We start from the raw sequence: 26,945 nt of genomic DNA, 5'->3' as shown, positions 1-26,945 counted from the left end.
CAGGGGTTTGGGTGATAAAGGGGGATAAAAATGACCCTGACTGACGGGGAAACCGGAGCACCTGTAGGAAACACATCCTTAACATAGAAGTTAACAGAGATACAAATATTATGCTTAAAGGCACTGGATCTGTTTTTACTGACCTAAAAAACAGAACGAGTCTAAACTAGAATCCTCACTTTCTCAAGTGTCCCAAGCTGGAGTTTATAATCCCTTTTCTCAACTTTCAGAGGTCAGGGCGGAGTTTTGCTAACAAACATGCTAACAAACGCATTTCCTGGTTTTCGGAGAATAAAGCGCTCTATAATCAGAAGCAGAACGGTTTAATTTTGACCCTAAGATCTTGTTCTTTTACAATAAAGCATTGGGTACAGGGTCTTTAATATTTAGAGGAACATTGTATATTTGTTTGTGCAACTTCTTTTTTTCAATAAGAACACAGTTTTTTAAATATATATTTGTTTTACTATGCGAGACAGATCACGGATTGACATCCTCTCCAGCTCTAACAACGCATGAGATTGAACTGATTGTTATATTACTGGGTGCTGCTGGGTCGCCACTGGTCAATACATTTATCACACTTTTGAATGAACACTTAGTTTAGTATTTGGCCTTTTAAAATCTCATTGCCAACCTACCAACCTCAAGCTTGTAGAGTAATACAGCATACCATACCTCAAGTATCTCTGCTGACATTTTTTTAATTTAATAATTAGTCCTCCAAAATACAGAGCGAGAGTACACTATATAGGCATGTTATTCTGAAGCATTACCCGTAGGAGGCAGTGTACTCGGACGGCAGGTGAGTGTCCGTGGAGTCGGCCCAAGAGCAGCGCACGTGCTTGTGACTGGGCACCCGACAGGAAATGCTCAGCTCGCCCGGAGGATCTAGGAAACGGAAGCCAGTACAAGGTAACCACAGGATCAAAGGTCAATGAAAGAAGGAGAGTGAACATTCTGGTGTCCTTGGTTTACGCCGAATTTTACCTGTGTTCCATTAACTGTAACAAAAAGTGGGTATTTTCATTGTTTTGGTTATTGTATTGGTTACATATTGTATTGGTTACATTGTTTTGTATTCTGAAGGCGGAGCTAAAATGATTACTTTTAAACCAAGCAGAGAGGCATTGAAAGATAAATAAAACACGCCTAAATGAAGCAAAACACAACTCCAGCTATGGTTTTGGTGAAATAATGTATTTGTTTAGATGTCCATTTTGCTTGACAGTTCCCCTTTAACACGATTTTCTGTGGAATGTCATGCACGATGGAAAATCCCTCTCTATCACTATTCGACAGACCGCTGTCCCCAAAAGGAAGCCCATTTCCTGAAGGAACAGTCAGAGGAAGTGGACAGCTTTTGTCTATGTAACAACCAAGTCCATTCACCACACTTGGTTTCATAATATCAAATTTTCAAAGTAGAAATAATGAGAATTCCTTATGTTGGTAATGTTTCTGTTTTCATTCCATGATCCACTTTAATGAAGTTAATAGAACTATAGTACTTCTACACCAATTTGAAGGTGTGAGACTACTACTACTACAACTACTACTAAGATGGACGGGCTCATTTATTACCTTTCAAAATAAAGCAGCACATACTTATTTTTGGTCATCAATTGTTACTAGTTTTGCCCTGGTAATCATTCTGTGTTTCCCAAATCTCATTATCTAATGTTTTTAGTTACAAAGTATGCATTTCCAGGACATATTGTTATTTTCCGTCAAATTATCATAACGTGGAAACTTTGTACCAATCGATCCCTGCCAGCATATTTTTTTCAAAAATAACTCAAGAACATGTACTGTATCCGAGCTGGTCTTCCTGAATGAATATCCCTGTGATGCTGTAACACAGGTTCAGGTTAAAGAGGAAGATGCCAGCACTCCAATGACTGCTGGATTTCAGCTTCCTGTTCATTTTGAGGATGTTTGACAATTGATTGTATAGATTTTTGTTCTGATTTGTTGATTGCTATGGCAACAATGGTGCAATTTTTTCCCACTGAAACCAACTGATACAACATAAGATAATGGGAGTCCAAACTTACATCCGAGTCTGAGCCTGAGCGAGTGCACCAGAAGGCCCTGGTTGTCATAGCAGCTGTAGTCGCCCTGGGCCGAGTGGTCCGTCTGGAGGAGGATGAGGCTTCCGTTGGAGGTCACTTGGTGCCATGGTAACTCTGAGCTGTGGTTAAGATGCCACACCACAGGTGTCCTGCCGAGGAACAGGGATGTCAACAATTAGGCTGTACTCGCTATCCCACATCTGCCTAATGCTTATTAGGACTTTCATCATGTTTACAAAAACAAATGCTCAGATTGTTGTGCATTTCCAGACAATTTAAATGGCTAAAATGAATTTGCGTTGCCATTCATAGTATTTGACTTTAAGTTTAGATTTTACAGCCATAATACTCAAATAATAAAACATGATATTAAAAGTATTACCCTTAACAATTCTTATTAGTTTATCACTGTTGCAATGGGACATCGTGTCTCACAAGTCATTTTTGACTGTTGCTCTGACTAGTGCCATTATCTCCTTGGGCAAGACACTTCACCAGATTTGCCTATGTATGAATGTAGCAAATGAGTCCATGATTAGTACTGGTCAGAAAAGCCATTGGCACTGATTGACAGACAACATTTCATCAATCAGCCCTCTGGCAGCTGTAGAAATATAACCCATGTAAGGCAATATTCTTAAAAGGCATTTTATCTATTTTAGTTTTAATGTGTGCAATTACGCTGGTTATTATGGCTAATACGAATTACAATCAATTTCAGTTATTGGTAAAGTGCACAAACTACAGCTTCAACCGGAACCGCAATCTGTACCAAGGTGGAATGTGTTACAGGAACTAGTACACAGGCCTTTCTGAGTCCCAGTATTTGTAGTAGCATACCTGATTGGTGACTTCCCACATGCCAGAGTTACGTTGGACTCTAAGCGGCCGTACTGCAGGCCAGACACTGCAAACAAATTCAAATAAAACATTTAAACAATGTCGGGATTGCAAAACTCCGGCTCAATCAGACACACTGCATGTTTCTGCGTCAACATTAACGTGATTTAAGCGCCGCCGTTTACAATAGTATCAACAGTGTGACAATAACATGACCATACAAGGCTTGGGAACAGTGGGCTCAGGGCGGAGAAGGCTTTGCTCCTAGAAGAAAGCCAATTGAATGTAGAATGGTTTATTTTTCCGAAAGTTTTATTACAGCTACTATTAAAATATGTCATTATGACCCATTAAAAGTCATCTTAATAATAGCACAAGAAGCTGAGAAGGTAAACAATGGGCAGAAGTTCTGAAGGCAACATTTCTGCCCACCATGAACTTATATAGAACTTCACTGTATTGTATTGGCTTTAAAAAATGCTTTTAATAAAGAAATAAAAAAATTAAAAAGCTTTTACGATAATTTCTGACCATGTGTTGTCTCAAAGGAGCTGCAGGGGGCTCTTTCACAAAAGGTACTTAGTTCAGATTTAAAAAAGGTATACATTTATAAAACCCACTTTAAAAACTACACTTCAGTTTCCAAAACGGTATCTATGCAACGTGAGTACTGTGAACGCAATTTGACTGAAGGGATTTAATTGATTTTAGAGTGTGCAGAGAAGACAAACTCATAAAAGTGTGCAAACGAAAGTGTCCTTTTAAGATCATAACAAACTTTATGCAGTTTCAAGAGACTGTACCAGACTTTTCTCAATGTAGTTGAGTGAAAAGTGTATGGCCCAGTATTGTAAAAGCAGCTTTTAGTGTGAATGTGCTGTACAAGTGCAACTTTACCAACTTGGTCTGCTTATGAATGTGGTATACGAGTCTTTACATTGAAGATTGGCAGCCATGTTTTTCTCCGCTCTGAAACTATATTATGCATTTGTCTCCAGTAGATTAGACTACTGTAACGGCCTGCTCAAAGGCCTCTCCAAACGAGCTGTAAAACAGCAGCAGTACATCCAGAACGCTGCTGCTCGGGTTCTGACTAGAATCAGGAAGTATGATCACATTAGTCCTGTTCTCAGGTCTCTGCACTGGCTCCTGTGGCTCAGAGAAGAGACTTTAAAGCAGCTCTGCTTGTGTACAAGTCTCTCCATGGCCTAGCACCAAAGTACATCTCGGGCATGTTAGTACCATGAACAATCTCGGACTCTGAGGACCTCAGGGACCGGCCTCCTGCTGGTACCAGAGTCAGGACTAAACATGGACCGGCCTCCTGCTGGTACCAGAGTCAGGACTAAACATGGACCGGCCTCCTGCTGGTGCCAGAGTCAGGACTAAACATGGGGAATCTGCGTTTCAGTTTTATGCATCTAAAATCTGAAACAGTCTTCCTGAAGATGTGAGACAGGCTTCTACTCTGACACAGTTTTGTTTAGCCGTGCATATGACTTAAACTATTTAATTTGCACTCTTCTCTTTTATGCCTTAAACTGTTTGGTGATTTCTGCCATGTCTTTGTGTTTTAATGCATTTGTTTCCTGTTGTCTGAAGCACTTTTAATTGCCTTGTGTATGAATTGTGCTCTACAAATAAACTTGCCTTGCCTTATTTTACCACCACAATTGTGTAACGCCTACAGAGCAATTTCTGAAAATGATGATTTACAATTTGATGTGATCGATGTTGTTTTTAATCAAATTCTGTAGATGGAAAATGATGTGGAAAGGAGCGGCCCAAAAGCTCATGCTATGTCTTCTCCTAGTGTACAAGTTCAGAGCTATAGCAAGAGGTCTAATCGCTGTACGAAAGAGTGAAGTGTGCAAAAGTCAGGTTTAAGGCGAGCAGACTTTGTGGCTCCACGGAGAACAATGCACAATGTTTTACAACAGCAGCCAAGGCCTCCTTAAAAAGCCCTGCAGAGCACTATATATGCACACAACAGGTTAAGTCAGGTAACTTTCCCCCCTCTACTAGACCAGATTATCCCCCTGCAATGTGACCAATGACACAAACGTATTCCCCACTGTCATCCAAAATGAAAAAGCGTCCTGTGGATTTGAAGCAGAGCTCTGCGTACCAAAGTAAATATTTGCGGTTAGGGTTAATTTGCCGAGTTGATACTTTATCTGGCTGGTCCGAGTGTGCCGTCCTGTGCAGGTTTGTTTAGCTTGGCTCCGCTGTTCTTCAGGCTGGCAATGGCCGTAGACTTTTCAGTGGAAAAATATGATCCGAGCTGCCAGCCTGCCACGCACACACCTCCATTAATTTGCAATCATACAGGCATGCACACACACTGCACACACACTGCACACACACTGCACACACACTGCACACGCTGCTCTATGCACGTCGCTGCTGCTGCTGCTGCTGCTGCTGCTGCTGCTGCTGCTGCTGACTCCAGGTCCGGACTTATTTTCATTACCAAAAAATCCCTTTGTCTTGGATTCACTGGTGACAACATGGAACCAGTTCAAGTCTTGCTACTCTCTAATAAGAATAAATGACTATTAACACGTCAGGTTTAGTGTAGGCGGATGAGGAAATGAGAATGTTAGAATTTGATTTGCCTTAATTCTTTATTTAGACGATCATTTTCTGTTGCAATACCCTCATATGCCCCCGCAGACCAACTAAGGTAATCCTTAATCAAATTGTACACAGAAGGACGTTTGGAAAGTGTTTTTCAATACTTGGCTTTGACCAACACTTAAGCTTTGCTTTCTGGCCTGCAGAAACAGCTAGAACCCTGTTTCAGAGATTATACTGTGGTTTTAAATGAATAAACCAACATATTATGCTCTTGGGAAGCAGCTTTAAATGCAACTGTTTGTGACTGAGAGTTTCAGTGGTCATTAATTTGAATAAATCTTAAATCATGCATGATGTAATTTTTGTATGGGAATGAGCCCAATGGATGGTAACACAACTTGTAATTAGAACTCTGTGGCAGACGCATTACTGCAAAAGCCAAAGAATAATTATTCATGTGCAAAATGTTTTCTCATTAAATGACTAATTTTAAATTGAAATGGTTTATTCATTGACTTACAGTTTGTATGTCAAACATAACAAATAATATATACTGTATTTTTCTGACTTAAAGCCGCAACCTTTTTCCCACGCTTTGAACCCTGCAGCCATAAAGGTGCATCTGATTTATAGATTTTTACTCTTACTTTTACCAAGAAGCACAAACTTTTGACACACTGTAGAAGACGTCAGTGGACAGTGGTCACTGTCCAGGGGACACATGTTTTATTACAATCACTCAGTCACAGAGGAATTAGTCTAATTAGACCCACAGTCCGCAGATGCACCACAAGACCCCTGGTTCAAAAGACAACTGGCTCATCACTACGATGTACTATATGTGTAAATATCTCATGTTACAGCATGGGCACTTGCAGCTTATTGACAGGTGCGGCCCATGTGTACAATTTATTTTATTCAGGAGCACTGTATGTCATAAAAAGTAATTTCTGGGCTAAATTATTGGTTGTTTTGAAGCATTTATCTTAATAGGAAGGCCCATTTCCTTAGAACGACTTCATATTGCGAAATGTTCCATGGAAATCTCTATTGTTCACAGGAAACAGAACATTGTTCAGCGTTTCAGAAATTCTGCCGGTCCAAATTCTGAAGTAATCAAGATAAATGATCAAACACTAAATGCTGAAACTTGGGGGAAAAAAAAAAAAAAATTCAAGTTAATTTTATTACATCAATATCACTTTTCAATGTGTGACTGAAGTACATAAAAATAATTTTGTTTCCTGGATGTTATTATTTTTGTCTTTTTTTAAAGAATTCAGTTGCATTGTTATACACATAACATCTGCAAAAAACATTACATTTTAACAACATACAATGCATAACTCAACATTATAACGCAATAATCTTTCAAGGCCCCAATATTTCAACCCAATTTTTTTTGTCTCTCCACTGTTAAAAGCTGGCCACAATGTGCGTATTCATGATTTATTGGCAATGAAGAAAATAATTCCCCACAAAACCCGCAGCGTTCCGCACATATCTGGCTGTGCCTTGGGGCCTCGACACATGCACACTCAGCCTCGCACGCCCATAGTAAATAATATGCACATGCTAACGCTAACTCACATGTGTAGCTGTACGTTTCTCCTGACACTGAATGTTGAAGGTAAAAAAGTGCAAGCTGGACGAAACCCAGTACTTTCAAAACAATATAAAAAAGACCACGGAGCGACTGTAAGCTGGGATAGATGGGAAAACTCTTGATAGACTTACCTGCAGGGGAGCCATAGTTTCTGCGAATAACGGAGTAATTTATCAAGTGTGAGAATAAAGGCGTCAAATAGAGTAGAAGCCGTTTGCTTTTTGGGTTGGTTTTTTTACATAAGAGGTCCCAAAGCACTTTAAGCATCGTCTTGTGAATGAATGCAGAGCTAAAAAAGTGAAGGGTGAATAAAAAAAAATCTTAAAATGAACAATGGCAAGTTTGAACAAGAGCATTGGAAAGAGTAAGTCAGCGTTTTATGGTGCGTCGAAGAATGAATAATGGAAAGATTCTGCACTGCGTCCAGTGCTTTGGTGTTGGGACCTATGTTTTCAATTTATATTTCAAAAGTGTGATTAATGCTTTTTTAAATTTCTGGATTTGACAGAGCTGTAGTTGACTAAAGCCTCAAGGCGTGACCTGAGCATCGATTTTTGTCGACTAAAAGGGGAATTTGTGTGGCGCTGACAAAAGCCAAACCAAACTGCACACACAAGAGTAACTTGCTAACAAAAGACAACTATTTAAAGTAAAAAGTACGAGTCAATTGTTTTATTCTATGTAAAAAGTGTTTCGTCACAGGCCTAATTGCCAGTTATTCTGCACAAGTTCAAGAGTTCATGATACTGAGTTGGGTCCCTTGCCTTTTAAACAAACATACAATAATAATATCTACATCAAACTGCAACAAAAACACCATATAAAAGGACAAATATGATGTATTTGTATGTTGTTATTGGACTTTAAACATGCTCATGAGTACATTTACTTTAGCATCTATTGCTTAAGAACTTTAAAGACTTCACATCAGTTCCACCTACCATAGGGAAATAAACAAACCTAGCTTGCCCCCGACATACTAATGAAAGCGCACAATAGTCGCGCAATTTGATGGCAGAAATGCTCAGAACGAGTCTGGCCATGGTTTATGGACTTAAAATCAACGCAGAGGATGTCAAAGCTCTGCCTATGATGTCACAAATCTGGAGAATTCTGAATGTAATGTTTTTTGAGGACTTAGTTTCATTCAAACTTATTTGATGTATTCTGTTTAATAAGACTCCAGGTATGTTTTTGCTGAGGGAATGTTAGACCATGATGAAAAGCTCAACAAAGTAAATTTGGCCTAATGCGTGTCTTTTAAATAGATGTCCTTGTCTGTAGTTGATCTGTAGCTGTGCAGCATGTGTTACCTTCATCCTTTCCATTCTGAGCACGACTGGGAGCCAGAGACCAGGATAAAAAGCAGATGACTGTCAGACACACAGGGCTGGACCATAGGCCTGGCATCTGCAATGACAAGGACAGAGAGGGCATCTGGTTACATTCAATACAACATGTTAATCACACCATTAACATCATCATCAACAAGTGCAGTGCATTTACTATTTAAAGCTCAAATAAGTCCTGGTGCAGCGTATAGCAAAGTCTGTCACTTCAAAAGGAGATCCCAAAGAGACAACATTTAAGGCGGCTGTCAGATCTGATTGGTCTGTAGAGCTTTGGCTGAATAGAAGACATATTGTTATAACTCAGTAAATATACTGGGGATAATGACTGCTTTCTATGAACTGCGCAACATTAATGAAGCACAAATGGTTGGTTTAAACCCAAAAATAGGTCATGGAAAGGTTGATAGTATTGTTGAATGTTTCCTTGTTGCATAAACGAGTGAAAGATTAACAGAAAAGAGTTGGAAAATGTGAATTCATTTTTTTATTTACAGAAAAGGATTCAATTGATAATTTACTAACAAGTTAACTCAAACTCTTGATTACTATGACAAAGATTAAAAAAAAAAAAAAAAAAGATAAGGGTTCAGTCAATCCAAATCATGGCCTTAATTGTCTGTTTTAAATTCATGCCCTACTTTTTACACTTTTTACACAAACTGTGAAAAAATACACATTAAAAGCATCGAAAATAGTCTTTGAGACACAAAATCTTAAACTTCCGCTTGGTTTGTACAAAAAAACAAACATGTCATTCTGACACCTTTACGACAATTAGAAGTGCACGCTCCAGGGCCTGCTGCAGACCTGTAAGAACACTGGCACGCTACTGCCGTTGATATTTTTATCCAGAGGGGATGAACTTAAGCCGCGTCAACAAACGTGCCTGACACACACTGATAAAACACTACGGCCGGAGCAGGTTCAGTGTAGAGAGTCGCACATACCTCAGCCAAAGTCACCTCGCTTTAGCACTGCCTCTAGAGAATTCAACTGATTATACACAAAAAGGAAATAATGCTGGAAACAATTGAAACAATGCTCAAAAGAGTAGTGATGAAACTGGTGACTTTTCTACACAGTCAAATTATAAACGAAATGGGCTGCAGCAAAATATTGCTCTGGAGGACGTTGGAGGAAATCTTGAGGAAACCAAATTAATTTTTTTTTCATCAAAAACTCCTTTATACAGGTTTTCAGTGTCATTTTGATGTAATCTGCCATAAAACCTCTTTTCATTGCATGTGGCATCTTCTGAAGTCTGTGCATAAGGATTATTCCATTGCTAAATGATCTTGTTTCAGCCCTAAAATAAATGAATTAACCACAAATCCCATAATCAAATTTGCCATCAATTTAGATCTTTGCGTAAAAACCTTGTTTATTCACTCTAAAGTCAGATATTCTTCAAACAAAAGACACTAAAACAATAGCTACAGTGATGCAACAACGAATTGTAATGAGCAGTGAGCAGTACAATAAGATAGATGATTGACAATATGATTTTATGAAAAACTTTGATAATGAAGTTGTCCTTGGTCGCCAAACTTTTAGCTCAATGTGGTTAAAAAGTAGTATCTATTTAAAAATATAGAACCAAAATCAGCTATTTAACTGATTGGCCAAATAATAGTTAATGGTTGGCCATATAGCAGAGATCAAAAACGGTATTTGCTGGTGAATGTTTGGACCACGCTGGTCCTGCTCCTTCAGTCCTCAAATTGGTGACTTAGAAATGGGAAATATTGTGATCAAAATCAAATTGCGATCTCATTCCGGTGACAATTAGCTATTGAGACACTGTGATTCAGAAAGTTTCTCTTGAATGCAGCTTTGTACTCAAATTAAGGCTTTCACACCTCTTCAAGGCACTATAAAGACACTACGGTAAGTTTACATGAATTGTTGTCATGCTGCTCATCCCTACTTTGTAAACTGTAGTTATTCAACGCGATTGTGATAAAGTTTACTTGAAATGTGACTCACTTTGGTGAAGAGAAAGTAATAAATTACGACTTGACCACACATTGAAAGTGAAAGGTTGAATCGAGGTTGTTTATAAGTTCTCAATGCCATGTTCCAGACCTTGTCCTCCTAAAACTACACAATCCTGTTGAAAAGAAGAGGCTGCTTTTCTCTAAAGACATTGAGACTTAGTTTATTTCAACAACCAGAGTGAATCATGCATATGAATGGTAAAACACATTAATTCAGTACACAGAGGGGGGTTGAAGGGGGATGACTGTGCTTTCAAACACAGGCAGTATATGACGGAAGGTGTTGTTCAAAAACCTTCAGTATATGAAATAAGTTTTAGTTCAATATTCTGACCATTTATTAGCATTGACAGCATGTCTAGTTTTTCTCTTTTAACAAAATTGTGCTGTATTAGGCAAGGCAGGGAAAGTTTATTTTTTTAGAGCACATTTGTACACAAGGCAATGCAGAGTACTTGACACAACTACTGCGGCTCTAGATGGTCGAGTCTAGATGAAACCTTGTCTGTAATATTCTATTTGATTGTCACAATTGTCTTGTCTTTAAGCTATGAAGCAGAATAAAGTTTTACGAAAACATAATGGCTTGTTACTGTGTACTTAAAATAAGGTTGCAAAATTCAATCGACTAATTGTGAAAAAACACTACTCTCTCTCCACAAACACAAAAGAGATCCTTTTTACAACAAAGACAGTGGCAGTATTAAAAAACGTTAAAGAAAAACAGAAAAACATTTAGGATTTCCATCAATAATGCACTTTATTTGTAAATATTAAGTATCTAGAACCTTTCAGTGCCAATATGCCATATTTCAACCTTTATTTGGTTTAAAATGTATATGAAAAGTCTGAATGTACAGTATAATAATTGCGTGACTAGACAACGACTAAATTAATTGTTAGTGCCTGTCACAATAACCAATTTCGACAAATATTACAAAGAACAATACCTAAAGCAGAATAATCCTAGTTTTTTTTAACATGAAATAAATACGCAACTAAATTCATAAATAGCAGAAATAAATAATTTAGTACTTACAAGTATCTATACCTAGTCATAGAAGTTGCTTTCTGATTATCTATAGCATGGACATAATAAACAAAGGCTTTTATAACATAATAATCATGGACTGAAACAGAAGCATGTGAACTTCATTTAAAAAACTGTCAAGCTGGAGGACATCAGTACTTCCTCCAGAGTACCAGTCAAAAACATACTGTACTTCTGCTTTTTACAATAAGAGGCTAAATAATTGTATGCCGGGCAGACCAATATGTTGCAAAAGCATCAATATTGCAATATTGGATAACAATATTATAATACTTTAATTATAAAATATTGCACCAAACTAAATATAATGCAATAATTCCAAGGGTCTTTTTTTAATAAAATCTAAGAAAAAAGCTGTTTTTATTCATAATTTGAAATGAGAATTTCTTGAGTTTTTAGTCAATCAAGGCATGTACATTTTTGTTTTGATAGTGTGGATTTTTTTTTTTTTTTAAATATCATACTATCATAACTAAATTACATAACAAAAATGTTAAAACAAATTCCAGAACAACAATTCAATTGAAAAAGTGACCTTTCAACGAGCGAAGAAAGAAAGTTAGCTAAATATTTGCAGTACATTTGTGCAGACGGTTAATCAGTTTGACCCATCTAAACAGGAATTATAAACATGACCTCTATTAAATCCAGCTTTAATGGCCTATTCATCACATCTATGAATCGTGACCTTTGCAGAGTGTAATTCTCCCAGAAGGGTAGGCGCACCTCATTATGACGGTCATGTTTATCCAATGGCAGGTGGCAGACTCCATCGTTCAAAAACCCCAACAGACTTTCTGCAAGACTCTTTTCCCATCAGCGCCTTCTGATCTAGCGCGCAGATGCCACATTCACCACCACAATACTACGACGTCTCCCACTAAATTCTAATTCTCACTGCCGTCCATGTTTACATTCCTTTCCCCCCAGAACACTCATCCCTTCAAGGTTTTTTGAATGTTTTACTTACAAAAACAAAGAAAAAAACTCCACTGGTTGTAAATGTCAATTCGCAAGTAGGGCTGTCAAGAAATAACATTTTAGTGTTACAATTATTGTGAGAAAAAAACATCACGATTGAACGATTATTCACGACTATTGAGACTGTGACTAAACAACAATGAAACCGGCTTTATAAAATTGTACATACTGAAAGACAAAATAAAGTTATATGTGACAAAATCAGCCCGATAAATACATTCTTTACATTTAGATTTATTTTAGGGCATAAATTTGAACATGGTTGACCCAAGATATCCTTTTTCAGTCACTTTTACCTCATCAAACATATTTTGTAAGTCCTTCAGATGGTTAAATACATGTTTTTTGGCCATTTGAAGCGTCCTGTGCCCCCTGCTGTATGTAGGCAGAAAACCACCCTTTCAACAAGGAAACAAAAACAGCGAATACACTGCAAAGGTTATTTGTTTTTAAAGTTATGTCATGTGCATTTGAAGCCTGCACCAGTCCTTGGCTCTACGCTTCACCGAGCTTTCCAAGGTTCAGTAAACGGATTTGACTGTTCCCCAGAGTAACTAGAGACACGAAAACCCTGAAAGTGCATCGATGTATCTTGTTGATCGTGAACCCATACTCCTGTGCATCGTCAATGCACTTCCTCATTACCATCAATTTGGTCTTTCCAAATGCCAGGAACTGTTTCCAGACCTGGGACATTTGTTGCAATCTAATACCAAAAAAGATACGGTCTTGATAAAACATAAGAGCCACTTAGTGCGACACCAGGGGGAATTGCATGAGCACTAATTAATAATAATCATTATCTTACTAAAAAGAGACACACTGAGGCCACACTGAAATGACAAGAGTGGATTATAGCAACTATATTACTACTGAAAACTGGACTATCCAACCTTTCAAACAAGATATTTCTTTTTTAAAAGTATCTCAATCAATAAATTAAAAGTTTTGCCAATCGCATATCTGTTTTTTTGTACTTGTAATTTTTTAATCATATTATTTTTTAGCAAGGCTGCATGTGTTTATTCCTCGTGCAAGTAAACATGATCTACTAAAAGGCTCAAACAGTTGGTTGTTGCTAAATTGTGCATGTAGATATTATAATTCTTGGCTAATTCCAGTGGAGGCAAAGTCTAAACATACAGAGGATTGGGTTGTCCTTCCTTGACATTTCAGAGCGGTGTTGTTCACTGGAAGCTGAGTGCTAATCTGCCACTAGCCCTTGAGCAGCATGTCTTCCATCACACCTCAGTGTCAGTGAACCTGTCGCAGGGATGTTAGCTCTGCTGTGGTTCAACGCTTTGGCTTTTTCAACTTTCTGAGCTTCTGCAGCAGTATGAGCCTCCAGGTTCAGCCCAAAATTGAAATGATCATGAACTACTCCTGCTCCTACCTCCCCACATTCGAGGACTTTATCCAGCCGACATATTTGATCTTAACTAGTTTCCGATGGAAAAAGGCAGAGACAAAACAAGGGTTATTCTTAAAGGATTAAGGCGATTATTTTGGTTTCCTGAAATGCTATGATTGATGTGCTTTTCACACAGTGAACAATGAGAAATGCATAAACTTGCTTTTTGGCATGTTGAACTAAGCCCAACACATTTACCTCTGGGGACAATAAAGTTTGTTTATTGTGTGTGCGTACGTGCGTGCATGTGTGTGCGTGCGTGCATGTGCGTACGTGCGTGCATGTGCGTACGTGCGTGCGTGCATGTGTGTGCGTGCGTGCATGTGCGTACGTGCATGTGCGAACGTGCGTGCATGTGCGTACGTGCGTGCATGTGCGTGCGTGCGTGCATGTGTGTGCGTGCGTGCATGTGCTTACGTGCGTGCATGTGCGTACGTGCGTGCATGTGCGTACGTGCGTGCATGTGTGTGCGTGCGTGCATGTGCTTACGTGCGTGCATGTGCGTGCGTGCGTGCATGTGTGTGCGTGCATGTGCGTACGTGCATGTGCGTACGTGCGTGCATGTGTGTGCGTGCGTGCATGTGTGTGCGTATATAATCTTCCTTTAATACACCTCAAGAACCATCCATTTTAGAGTACTGCATGACCATTGAAAAGTAGGCTACATGTTGTGTTCTGATTTGACTTAGTAATAAAAATAAAGTAAATCCAGCTGCATATAAAGTAAGCTCACAACTATACAAAAAATCAAGCATTCTATTCTAGTGTCACAATAGTAACATTTCCAACCAAACTTCAAATGATATATATTATATTATTTAAAAAAAAAAAAAAACTATGTATGTATGTATGTATGTATGTATGTATGTATGTATGTATGTATGTATTATTTTTATTTTTTTAATATATATATATATATATATATATATATATATATATATATATATATATATATATATATATAGTTATATATTTTAGGTCAAGGTTTCAGACAATAGACTGACATTTTCAATAAATAATAGTTATTTCTTCATTAAACACAGTCTTATACTAGTTCTGATCAAGATCATTCTAAAACTGTTCAGGAAACCACATTATGTTCTGTTTGTGATATGCATTTATTTTTGCATCATAAGTATTCGATTAGTATTTGATTTACTCATTAGTCCTGTGCTCAGGTCTCTGAGCCACAGGGAGCCAGTGCAGAGAACATAAAGCAGCTCTGCTTGTGTACAAGTCTCTCCAGGGCCTAGCACCAAAGTACATCTCGGACATGTTAGCACCATATGAACCATCTTTCTGTTGCCTTGTATACGAATGTTGCTCTACAAATAAACTAGTGTTGCCTTGTCTTTACTCCACAAGGCATAAACCTGTCATTAGGGACCGTACAATAGTATCTGTCCATGTTAGCATCAGGCTAACAATGTCAAGGACCACGTCAGGCTTCTCACATTTCACCCCGACTTACCATGAGCTTTGAGAGTGCACAAATGTGTGAGCTAATTGTAAGTCTATTCTCTGACTCACCTTGCAGCTATAACTCTGCCAGCAAGCACCAGAATAGACAGGAGAATGTGCATATGGATACTGTCACCGGGAATCAACACTGTAGCTTTAAAAAATGGACGCCACTCTTATTTATATTACTTGGAGCTACAGCTCAGAGAACAAATATAGCAAGATAAACCGCACACCCCTGCAGAGAACCACTCCAAGGCTTTGAATAATGAGGTTAAAGGGAGTACTTAAATTACATATCTGCCTTGAAGAACTTAAGAAACTCTCAAACCAAAATACCAAGAGTGAACTGAGGGAATCGTGGATTATTTTCACAAGTAAAAATCTATAGTCCATGATTTTTTAAAAAAGGACGGGGTAGTAAGATGGGGTTTGCGCGCTCTGGAGATGAGTAATCTGATCCTGAAGGACCTTCTTTTGGCACTTTGCGGCTGCACAATCCCACAGACTGAGTCACTCCCACTTTGGCATGCCGCTGCACATTCAGACGACTTTACGAGAGATGGAAGAGAAAGACGAGCCTCAAGACAAAAGGAGGAGACGACAACGGCGAGAATGTAGCACTAAATAAGAACTGACGAGTACTTTAGTGCATGAGATTGCTTTCAGATAATTAGGAACACTATTTTGAAAGTATTTGGAGAATATTGTCAAAATAGAATAAATAAGTCTTTTTTTGACTCATCTTTACTCTGGTATGAGTGATGTCAACAGATTTTCAGACATTTTGCAGACCAGTTTTAAGTTAGAATGAGTTGGAAACTAGGGTGGATTATAGACTGCATTACTTTTAGATTTAGATGTTTTTTTATGGCAGAATAAAGACTATAAAAACTACAACTACTTCTATGCTATTTATGTTGCCCTTGTGATGTTTTTAATCTGGTGGTGAAACAACGATGAATTTACCAAAAATACAATAATATACTATTTTTCTTTATTCTATAAGGATAAAATATGTTAAATTAAGTACATTCAATAAGTATAATAGTTGTCAAAAGTTTCAAAAACGAGATACTAATCAATATTAAAACTGGTATTGATATTAGATACTCATTTGAGCAAGTATTGAGACCAAAAACAAAAACATTATCAGGACAAAATGAGACTTCTCTTGAACTAATTTATCTAGAATTTTATCAGAATTAGTAATTAGTAATTACAATTTTAAATAAAGAATATTTTTGTGTTGAAAATTCAAGTCTAACTTAAAAGAAAGAGCATTTTATGTAATTATCATTTTGGTATTGAATTCGGTATAGAGAATCAAGTATATTCTTTAGTATTAAAATCAAGTTTGAAAGTTTAGTATCCTGAAACTAGTGTATAACCCTTGATAACATGGACATATCATTTTTCTTCCAAGTGCCGTCATAAAGTCTTCCAGGATATCCTGCTCATAAACTCATTACAGACGATGTCACCAATTAAAAATTAACTTGGACTGATGTTACGTCGTCTTCTTCCTTCCACAGTAAGTTTGTCCAGCACATTAAGGAAATGAGGCGTGGGGTCATAAATATCCGGGTTTAGCATGACAGAGTGGGTGTTATCCACGGTGTGAGAGCGCTGCTGTGTTTGCATGAGCACAGAGGTGTACTTTACCACAGAGATCAGCGGGTCGAGCAAAGATGTATGTCTAGTCAGCGGGACAATCACAATGACTCTTGTGTTGACACTGATCGCTATAGCAACCACTGGGCACCCTGCCTGTTTAACCTTTTTGGCCGGTAACATGACTGATTGGGAAAGTTACCATGTATCCTTAGGAACTGGAGTTGTGACTAACTACTTTACATCAAAATACACATGGGCTGCTTTTTATTGAGTTTCCAGACCATTAGGATCAAGAGTATAGAAACTACAGCAATCCCTTTCAGATAGTGAGTGTTTGTGTTTCCATAGAGCTTCAGAGCATGAATTATTTATCTGCATTTTATTGTCAGTTGGACAATTTTGTATTTGTAATTTATGTGGTGGCCCAAAGTATCAAAACACAGATATTAAAACTAGTATTGGAACGTCTCATTTTCACTAAAAACTGTACAAATTATCTGTATCAGAACCACATGCTAATATTAGAAAAAAGAAAGGAAAATTACATATCCATGCACATTAGGCCAAAAGTCTAAACATATCACCTATAATCAGGAAGTTGGAACCCATGAATTGTATGAAAACAAATTGTTTTGTTATCATTATGGTATCGAAATCAGTACTGAACATTAAGGTTTTCTTTAGTTTTGAAATTGAGTTTGAAATGTTAGTATCAAGACAACACTAGTCCCTGTAGCAGATGTAAAGGATTAGTCTACACATAATTTAGAATAGTATCATTGTTTATTGTATTCATCAATTAATCATACATTTATTGACACCTCCCCCAAAGTTGAATTAAACACCATGATTTCCTTAATATGTTCACTTCTTTATTTGATCGCTATTGGAGAGACATGATACAACATGAATGTCAAAAGATGTTGGGCCAAATTTAGTTTGGACCTCAAGCCGTGGAGAGGACTTGAGTGCCTCTAGATAAGAAGTGATTGGAGCGGAAAAACAGAGTTGAGTGACATGTTTAACCATGGAAGCTGGAGCAGTACTGGAAATGCAGCCTGCTACTGATGCCGGGCGGGCAAAAAACATGTCAGGAGTCAACTATGACATATAATGATTTTAACAACTAAATACTGTAAGGTCAGAGCATAACTGCTTGAACTACATACAGACCAAATTAGCAAAATGCATCAGAACAAGAGAAAAAAATAATAAAGACAAACAAAGCAAAAGTCTAGTTCTTTCCAAGTCATTGCAAAGGCAGGATGACTTCCTTTCTTGAGTGATCACAATATTAGTCATCTTTGGCCATTAACAATTCACCCCAAACAGCTGATGAATGAATGAAATAACAACGCCGCCAAACGCACAGAAACCAATGGTAAAAAGTTAAACTGCCCCACAAAAAAACACAATAACTGCACCAGATCATGGTTTGGATAACTAAAATTTTAATTTGTAGAAAGTTCAACATTTCAACCCAGGAACACAAGTAGAGACAGGCATGTACAGTAGTAGATAAAGTGTGACGTTATGCCAGGCAAAACAGGACTTCTCAGAGGTGCACGGTGTTCCTTAGAAAGCAACAACCCAGAGAACAGCCAACTTATGCCAGCAGTATCAAGTGGTCGAGCTGTTTGGCTTACGTGCAGGCTTTGCCCAAACCTAAACGCACCAGAAATGGGTGCCATGTGTGTCTAGAGATAGCACACGGAGCCAATGCATTAACCAAGATCCACGTTTTCTTTGCATCTGATCGCAAGATATGTTATAAGCACCTAAAGGCAAAATCGGAGCACTATTTGGATGCTAGCTCCATTTTCCATCAACTTATTACCTCAATGAAAAGTTAAATATTGACGTTTGGCGCTGGTATCATAAACCTGCACTGTGCGGCGAGATGTGTGTGTGGCAGGATTTTGGCTTCGCTTCTACAACTCAGGAATTTCCTCCAGCTCGGCCGCCAGTTCAAGATGGCTACCATATGCCAGCTATTCACACACACACACACACACACACAAGCAGACAAGCTGAATGAGGAGCGCGGTCCGGCCAGAGTACAAGTTTACCGAAGCCAACCTCGCGCATAAACAAACATCGTAAAATGTATAAAAGGCACATGCCCAAAAGTGAAGCACATGTGAGTGATGAGCTGAAGACAAAACCGGTGGATAAGCCACAATGAGCATGACGCAAACAGGCAATGGAGAAAGCGCACCCAATGTCCAGATGCATTCAGCTTTGAGTAAACCTGACCGGAGTGAAATCCGCTCGACGACGACCAAAATAAATACGTGACTTCATCTGTTTTAATTTCCTATTTGTACTGAGCGTTCATATTTTTGGGATGAAAGAGTAAGTTTACGTTATTTGCACAAACAAAATCAGCTCTAACAATTATGTAAATGAATATATGTCAATACAGTATATTCAACATTTCAACAGCAGGCTTCATCACTGTTACCATGACCACTACTGCATATGAGAAAGGACTTCCAAATACATTTAACCATGATTGGACATGAAGACAAAAAGAATTTTAAAAAAATAATCTGGTTCCTGATCGTGATATGCATTTGCAGAAAAACATAATTGGTTGAACAAATGAAACAAGTGATGCAACTTCAGCTTGCCTAGGGTTGCAAGTTCTAGCCCAATAACAAACTTTTTTTTACTGATGTCGCGCCCTAAAAAAAGCATGATACCAAATAAAAAACTGAAAACTTGCTCAGGAATTATAACTGACATAACTACAAACTTAGCAAGAACCAGACACCAAAGTCAACCTCAAGAAAGAGTTAGCATATTTTGTATTTTTCAATGCACTAATGATGTGGAAAATAAACGAGCTGCGGTCTGACATAAAATTTCAAACTCAGGATTACATAAACAGCTTAATCCTTATTATGCGCTCAAAAGCAAATGGTTAGGCACGGTAAGAGAATTAAACAAGTAGAAACAATGATTCAAGTGAGACATTTAAACACGCTGCGGCTGTGCGTGTGCCAGGTCTGACCACAGCTTGAATCCAAATGTGCTGTGATGCCTCATGTGCTGCACAGGTCCAGAAAATAGTTTGAACAAAATGTGGTAAGTTTTAAAAACAGAACAAGAAGGTCCAGTCAGACCACTGACCACATAAGGTCCGGAGCAGTGTGTCCTCAAACTGTTGGCAAAGGAGAAATGTCAAGAAACAGTTTTGAAGTTACACCGTCCACATTAATGGAGTGCCGAAATTACAAGCCACAGCAGGTCAGAAAAGTAAACAAATGTTAGAAATAGCCAGCTTTACGCTACGATCCAAAGTCTAAACATATTGAGTGATAGTGAGGATCGGTGAACAGTCCGTCTTAAGCTGTAGGTAGCCACGTTCTTTTATTGACGAAGAGTTTGTATTTGAAGTCAATCACCAAAACTTGTTCAGGATTAGTGGTTTTAGCGGCTTCCAGGCCTCTCGACAGCCCAAGAGCCAAAGAACTAAGAACAAAGTGCCCCAACAGATGTTCTCCTGGGAAACTTCATCTGGGTGGAACCATTCTGGGCTATAGTTGGTTTAATAATAGACTTTTACTTTGTTGACTTGTTTTTTTTACTTTAGTACTTAAAGGATAGGTGAAAGCAGCCATAAAAAGACAAATATCTTACATAAATTAATCTTTCTTTCTTTAAAAATAGTTTCAACACTTTTTGCACATGTAAGTGTATATTACCACAAAGCATCTATTTAAAGAAGTTGGTCCTCATTTGGCTACAAGCAAACACATTGTAAACATTCTTTTCTAAGGTTAGTTGTGCTTAACATCTGCACCAGAGCTGTTTGGATGAGGTTCAACTGCAGTCATCTGGCAATAGCACAATATAACTGGTTTGGAAAATTCCATAAAGTTAAGACTCCAATCTTCTAGATGGACATCTGTCTGCATCATTACTGCTCATGTTCTAATGTCTAATGCAAGAGAGGAGGACTTTAGGTAAGATTTACTTTGTCAATGCAAGGAAAATTCTGCCAAGGATATCACAAGATGCAGATAAAATAGATGTTTCTAAATCAGAAAACTCCCTCAAGTTTGTGGATGGCCAATCACAACTGATAATCTACAGCATGTGATTCAAACTTTGAAATAATATACCTTAAAATGGCCATGTATTATTCAGGAAGTGTTTAATCTATTGGTGCAGGATGGACAGTGTGTTTCTTGATTGGTTTAGACACCTATCCATCCCACCCAGCAAGGAGACGATGCCAGACTAACATACTAACTTACATAGTCTTGATGTAGTCTTTGATCACTGAATTCTGTGTGGCAAAACACATTCTCTCAAAAAGTTTAAATAGCACATATTATTTTAGGGCTGGATTAAACTCTGCCTCAATAAGTCAACAAAAATCAGCCAGATGTACAGTAGGCCTATTACTGGTGGAACAAACAAAACCATTTCCAAAGCACTTGCTTTAACTGACAGAAGATTGGCTGTAGCCTTGATAAGACAAAACAAAACCCAAGCATATTATTTATGATTAGATATGACTGAATCTCCATCTCAGTTCAAATCTGATTCATTGCCTAGCTTTAATTTAATCCCAATAAAACTATTGGTCAACTACTACACATTTTGGCTGACTAAAACAACCGATTAATAGACAATATTATCTTCCATTTGTCGTATTTTCTGCACTCTAAGGCGCACTTAAAAGCCTTTAATTTTCCCAAAAAACTAAAGTGCGCCTTAAAATCCAGTCCGTTTTATATATGGATTCATTCTGATTGTGCTTACTGACCTCGAAGTGATTTTGTGTGGTACACGTTTCGTTTCGCTTAATGCGCCTTATATTCCGGTGTGCCTTGTATGAAAAATGATCGAAATTAGACCGTTCATTGACAGTGCGCCTTATACTGGGGAAAATACGGTATGTCGTGTTAAGCTAGAAATATACAACCGTCGTACAAGACTAACCAACTGACCAAAAAAATAAAAAAGTTTAAAAAAAGACTCAAATTTCACTTGACGTAGCGCAATGAGGCATTTCAGACTCTTTATCTAAGAGGCAACAGACCTTTTGAGTTAGCACCCCTGATATAGTAGCCAGGAAAGGACGCACATTTGCACTGTATGATCCAACGACAGGCTTTTTAAACATACACCCACTCCCCCACCCACTCACTCACTCACATCTGCAGTGCGTTATACAACAAGGCCTTACTCAGACAGTGCCAAGGCCCGCATGAATAGACACTCTCCTGGGTAATCAATTATGGACCAACCTATCGGCAAAACGTTATTATATCAAGACGGTCGCATATGTTCTGGATCCAACAATGGCACAAACTGGAGATGTCGTTTTCCCTGAAATGTTCCACAGTACGGCCTTAAACTTAACCAACTCTTTGGAGACACAACCAGGTCAAGTTACAGGTCAGGAGTCTCTTTTATAAAGAGTGTGTATGTAATAAATACATATTAGGCATTTGTCATAAATAAAAGACATGGAAATGAGCGCAATGAACTTTGAATGTGGGGCTTTGGAGACAAGGTAGAAATTAAGCTGAATAACTTAAAAGACAGATGAGTTGAATGCCGTACTATACTACATGAGTTGGGTCATTTCTGATTAAACCTGTATTTATAAGCTCTCCCAATGTCTAGATCTTAAAATGCCCTGTTCCATCTTCTGACATTAGGGCAATTAATCAAATTATAATCAAGATTGAGATTCAGTTTAATAGGCTATGATATGCTTAGGTCTTTTGAATCGAGTCTTCTGCCAGTAAAAACTTTGGAGTACATTTTTTCTTGGTTTAAAGTGCACTAATTACAATTCTGTCTTGGTTTTGGACTTGCAATCAACACTGAAAGCCATTTTTATTGGAATTTTTGAAAAGAAAAAAAGTCTATTTTTATGAAAAATCGGATCAATATGAGGAAAAACATAAAAAAAAAAAAAAAAAAATTGAGTCAGGTAGCAATCAAGCAAGTACTTGTTTTGGGGAGAGCTAATTTTCTGGTTTCATACGGGTTGTGACCGCCAGGGGGCATTGGCAAGAATGCACTGGGAGAGATCATGCAAATACGTGTGTGGTTCTGTAATATAAACAAGGAGAACATAAATTATAATAAAATCTGTAAAACAATAATATATAATGCACAAATATACATGAGCTCCGTCGTAGCTACTGATGTTAGCGCTTAGCTCGAGGCACTTAGCGTTCACAAATACAAAAGGTAAATATATAACTTTAACTACACTATTAAACAATTCGAATGGCATGCAACACTTTATACACTCAAGGAACAAATGGTGTGTCTATGTCTACTTTCGTTTCTAACAAATACTCACTTTCTATCACGCACACCAAACAACAACCACAAGCTCTACACGATGTGGGGGAAAACAACTAAAACTCTGCAAACACGTAGCATCCTCAACCTAACTTGCCTATGCTAACACGTGATTGGCTACTCAACCTGTCAATCAGGCACCTGGCAGAAACGGGGCGGGTCCTTCGTCGCAGTACTCCTCCATGTTTTTAAAGTCCATTTCTGATCATTTCTGCCTGCATTTTGCCTTCTCAACATTAAAGCTATTGCAGGAAACGCCAGTTCAACGGTTTCGATTCTCAGTGCGTTCACTCCTTGACTCTTGTGTTTTCTATGCAAAAAAAAACTCATTATTTTCAAATGTAAAAAAAAAAAAAAAACGAGCTTTGAGGTTCCGACAAGTATTAGAAAGTCTGCATAAATGAACAGTGCATCAAATGTGGTAAATTGGAATCATTACTTCCATATTAAATGCATGAACAGGCTTGCATGTTCTTTCTGCTGATGATATTTACAGCTAAACCACAGTGCTAGTCTGGGGGCCAAAAGGTTTCGCCGGCCAATGTGCACTGCCCAGTTCTGCTCTGCCACTCGGGCCTGATGATCTGTTAGAAGTTATGAGTTGGAGTGCACATGTAGCTGTATTATGGCTCGCCTGGCGCCATACCGCTGCTGGGAGTGATTACAAAGACATGGTGCAGATAGCTGGAGATTATAGTTTCATGCAACACTGACACACACGAGAAGCTATAGAGTATACATAAAGAAAATGTGTACATAGATTGGTAGCATGTGAAGGGGTACTTACACTTACATATGTCCTACAAGTCTCTTCAGGCGTCGCAATAGCAATTATCCAGTGCTTATCTCTAATGTACAGTCTGGACCACTTTGTATTCAAACCTGATGTCATTTCTAAAGTAGCCATCCAATCTATTGTAATTTTCTGGATTTTGGACTATAACAAAGTGGACTGGGTCACTGTAATATTAGTCCAACATTCCAATCTTTAGCTTGAAATGTGCCAGCCAAGGCATGTCCTTGAGATTCCATGAGACTAAACCAAAAAAAAAAGGATATGGCAATTACACAGAAACAAAAGACAAACGAAAGCTTAGCAAGACCTGAAATGCCCTTAAATTACAATGAAATGTATTGCGGTTGTCCACACAGTAGCTATGGTTTCACAAATAGTAACAATAAAGAACATTTATGGTGGCTAAAGATTTTCGGTTTATAAAAAGGTATTTTTGTACATTCTGTAGAATGACATATAGTAGTATAGTCCCCTAGTCACGATTGGCCTACCATCTGTTGGAGGTACCGTACTCTTTAGGATTGCCCAGGTGAAAAATTATTGGTGATTATTAGATATTTTAATTGGAATGCATTCGCAAAGCCAGAAGTAAACTTGGAAAAGAAAATGACTAAACCAGGACCTAATCAAGTCAACATCAAGCCTGGCCACCAAACCAGGATGATGAAAAAGTATAAGATTTTTCAACATTTGACACTGACTTGAGAGTGCAGCTTGGTATGGTAGATAGAAAGTTTTTGTATCCAATCGCTCATAACCCCCAAATTGTTTTTAGACAGTTTTTACTCAGCTTATGTTGTGCATTTTCACCACTTTGTAGCTGAACCTTAGACGACCTTTAACACAGTGAGTAAACAGGCCCAGTCATATGTTCTGCTCAGAGGCACAACATGAGAAAGTCGCGAATCGCACATACCCCGGAGTACACTGACTACGCTCATGCAGACCCTGAAGAAGCCCCGCCTACAGGCATCCACGCTCCGCCCACACACAACTCCCGACACGACCCTTGCTTCCCCCAAGCGGTGAGTCACTCTGCTGGAAACTCCATGCCTTCTACATTACTACCGTCAGAAGAGAGAGAGCGAGTGAGAGAGGTGCATGGGTAAGTAGGTAAAAGATCACAGACTAGATGGATCTGAGCTGAGACCAAAACACTACAAAGAGGAAGTCCAAAAGTAGATTAAAGTCTCAAACAGGAGTTGGAGGTTACATAGTGTCGCTATTTTGACAAAAAAAAAAGATCTTTATTTAACCCGAAAGGAACCCTATTGTATTGTGCACCTGGAAGAAAGATATGCACTCACATGGAGAACATGCAAACTTCACACAGAAAGGTCTTGTCTTTTTGTTTGTAAAATAAGAACAAAAAAAAATTAAAATGGGCTTAAAATGTACACAAATTTACAGTTGTGTACATAACGCTATTTCTGAGCTCTATTAAATCAAAAAGTACACATTTAAAGGATTTCTTAAATTCCTTTTGCTGTACTATGCCATTTGTCTATAACAAATATGGTTACCATGTTTCCCCTTGATATTCTAAGTATTTAAATTTCAATCAGCAAAGATAACAGTGTTAAGAATAAATGCTAACCTATTGAACGTACAACTGGAGCTACTTAAATCTTTTCTAACCTTCGACACCTATGACACTTCCTACATCACTTCGAGAAGATTGTTTAAATTCGCCTGATGCAAGATGTCCTCCCAATCCCACCAGCACTGTGAGAGGCAGCGATAATAAACAACGGGAAGACTCAGGGTTTGCGCAATTAAACCCCGGGCAAAAGTAACCCCAGACACAAAGACTTTAACAAAGCAGTTTGAAAAATGGGAAAATGATCAAATATACAAAGACATGCTTTCTTGATTACTACTGTGGGACTCTGCGCAGGCTTGATGAGCAGAGGCCCAAAGAGGGTAACGTTCTGATTTAGCTCAGATCTCGACGCAATATTCAGAAGAAAACGGCTGTGTTCAGTCACTGTGCTGCTCTGATTTAAAGAGGCTGTTAAATGTGTTTGCACAGGTGAAGTTACACGTGCCAAGCTCTAAAAACTGGTGCCACTTACAATATCGACCTCGTTCAATAAATGATAGATAGAACAGTATTCTTTATCACGTGTACCGTTTCTTTACACTAGTGGGGAACTTTTTCGTTGCTTTTCTATTTTACATGAATTTGAGCTGTAGAGGGTTGAATAATTAACATATCTATGACTCAATAATGATGTTAGTGTTTCGTTCTGCAGCTCAAGGTTAAACCTGTTACCACCCACCTGTCCGCCGGCGAGCATTTTCTTTATCTCAAATATTCTCTTACATCATCACTTTTATTTCCGTGGTCAATACCAGCAAGCCATACATCATTTTAAAGCTTATTTTCTCAACAAAACGAATATGTCATTGATTTACATTGAATAATATGCCCCAAGAAGCAATTGCCAATAGTTTGTGAGAAAGTCTCAACTTTTACAAACGCATGTCCTACCTGTTTGCTGTTTATGACGGACGAAACGGCTTTAATTCTGTACATCCTTGTACTCAGTCTGTCCGTAAGGAATCATTGAAAAACAATATCCACTTATATTTTTCCTGAAGTTTTCTGATTTCGAGATATTGTCAAGTAAACAAACATTTTTTCGTTTCTCGCCGGACGAGAATGCGCTTGTCCGGCGCATTTCTCCGTCCATAACAAATGACCTGTTTGACCTATAAAATAATGTTGGATATCCTTCTTTTCTTCAGACTGTTACCTACAGAATGAGACCATCCACAAATTTTTCGGTCCACGGGTTTGTTTGCTACAGCCTCCGCAAAAAAAAAATGCGCCGCT

The 26,945-nt window shown here is 38.2% G+C and overlaps 1 protein-coding gene across 1 annotated transcript in view; it reads right to left on the bottom strand.

The window, feature by feature from the left end:
* il11ra (interleukin 11 receptor subunit alpha) overlaps positions 1-26,945 on the bottom strand; it is a 59,355-nt gene that overhangs the window by 17,234 nt on the left and 15,176 nt on the right. The window contains exons 2-5 of the mRNA XM_072453582.1: positions 8,415-8,511; positions 2,916-2,982; positions 2,058-2,224; positions 777-891 (exon numbers count right to left, since the gene is read on the bottom strand). Of these exons, the coding sequence (XP_072309683.1) occupies positions 777-891; positions 2,058-2,224; positions 2,916-2,982; positions 8,415-8,511 (446 nt within the window). The remainder of the gene's footprint in view (positions 1-776; positions 892-2,057; positions 2,225-2,915; positions 2,983-8,414; positions 8,512-26,945) is intronic.

The sequence above is a fragment of the Eucyclogobius newberryi genome, unplaced genomic scaffold (assembly GCF_026437365.1).
Source record: "Eucyclogobius newberryi isolate DKJ021-1_F unplaced genomic scaffold, fEucNew1.0.hap1 SCAF_2, whole genome shotgun sequence".
Taxonomy (NCBI): Eukaryota; Metazoa; Chordata; class Actinopteri; order Gobiiformes; family Gobiidae; genus Eucyclogobius; species Eucyclogobius newberryi.
The sequence above is the reverse complement of the archived record's forward strand: the minus strand, read 5'-3'. Positions and strand labels throughout refer to the sequence as shown.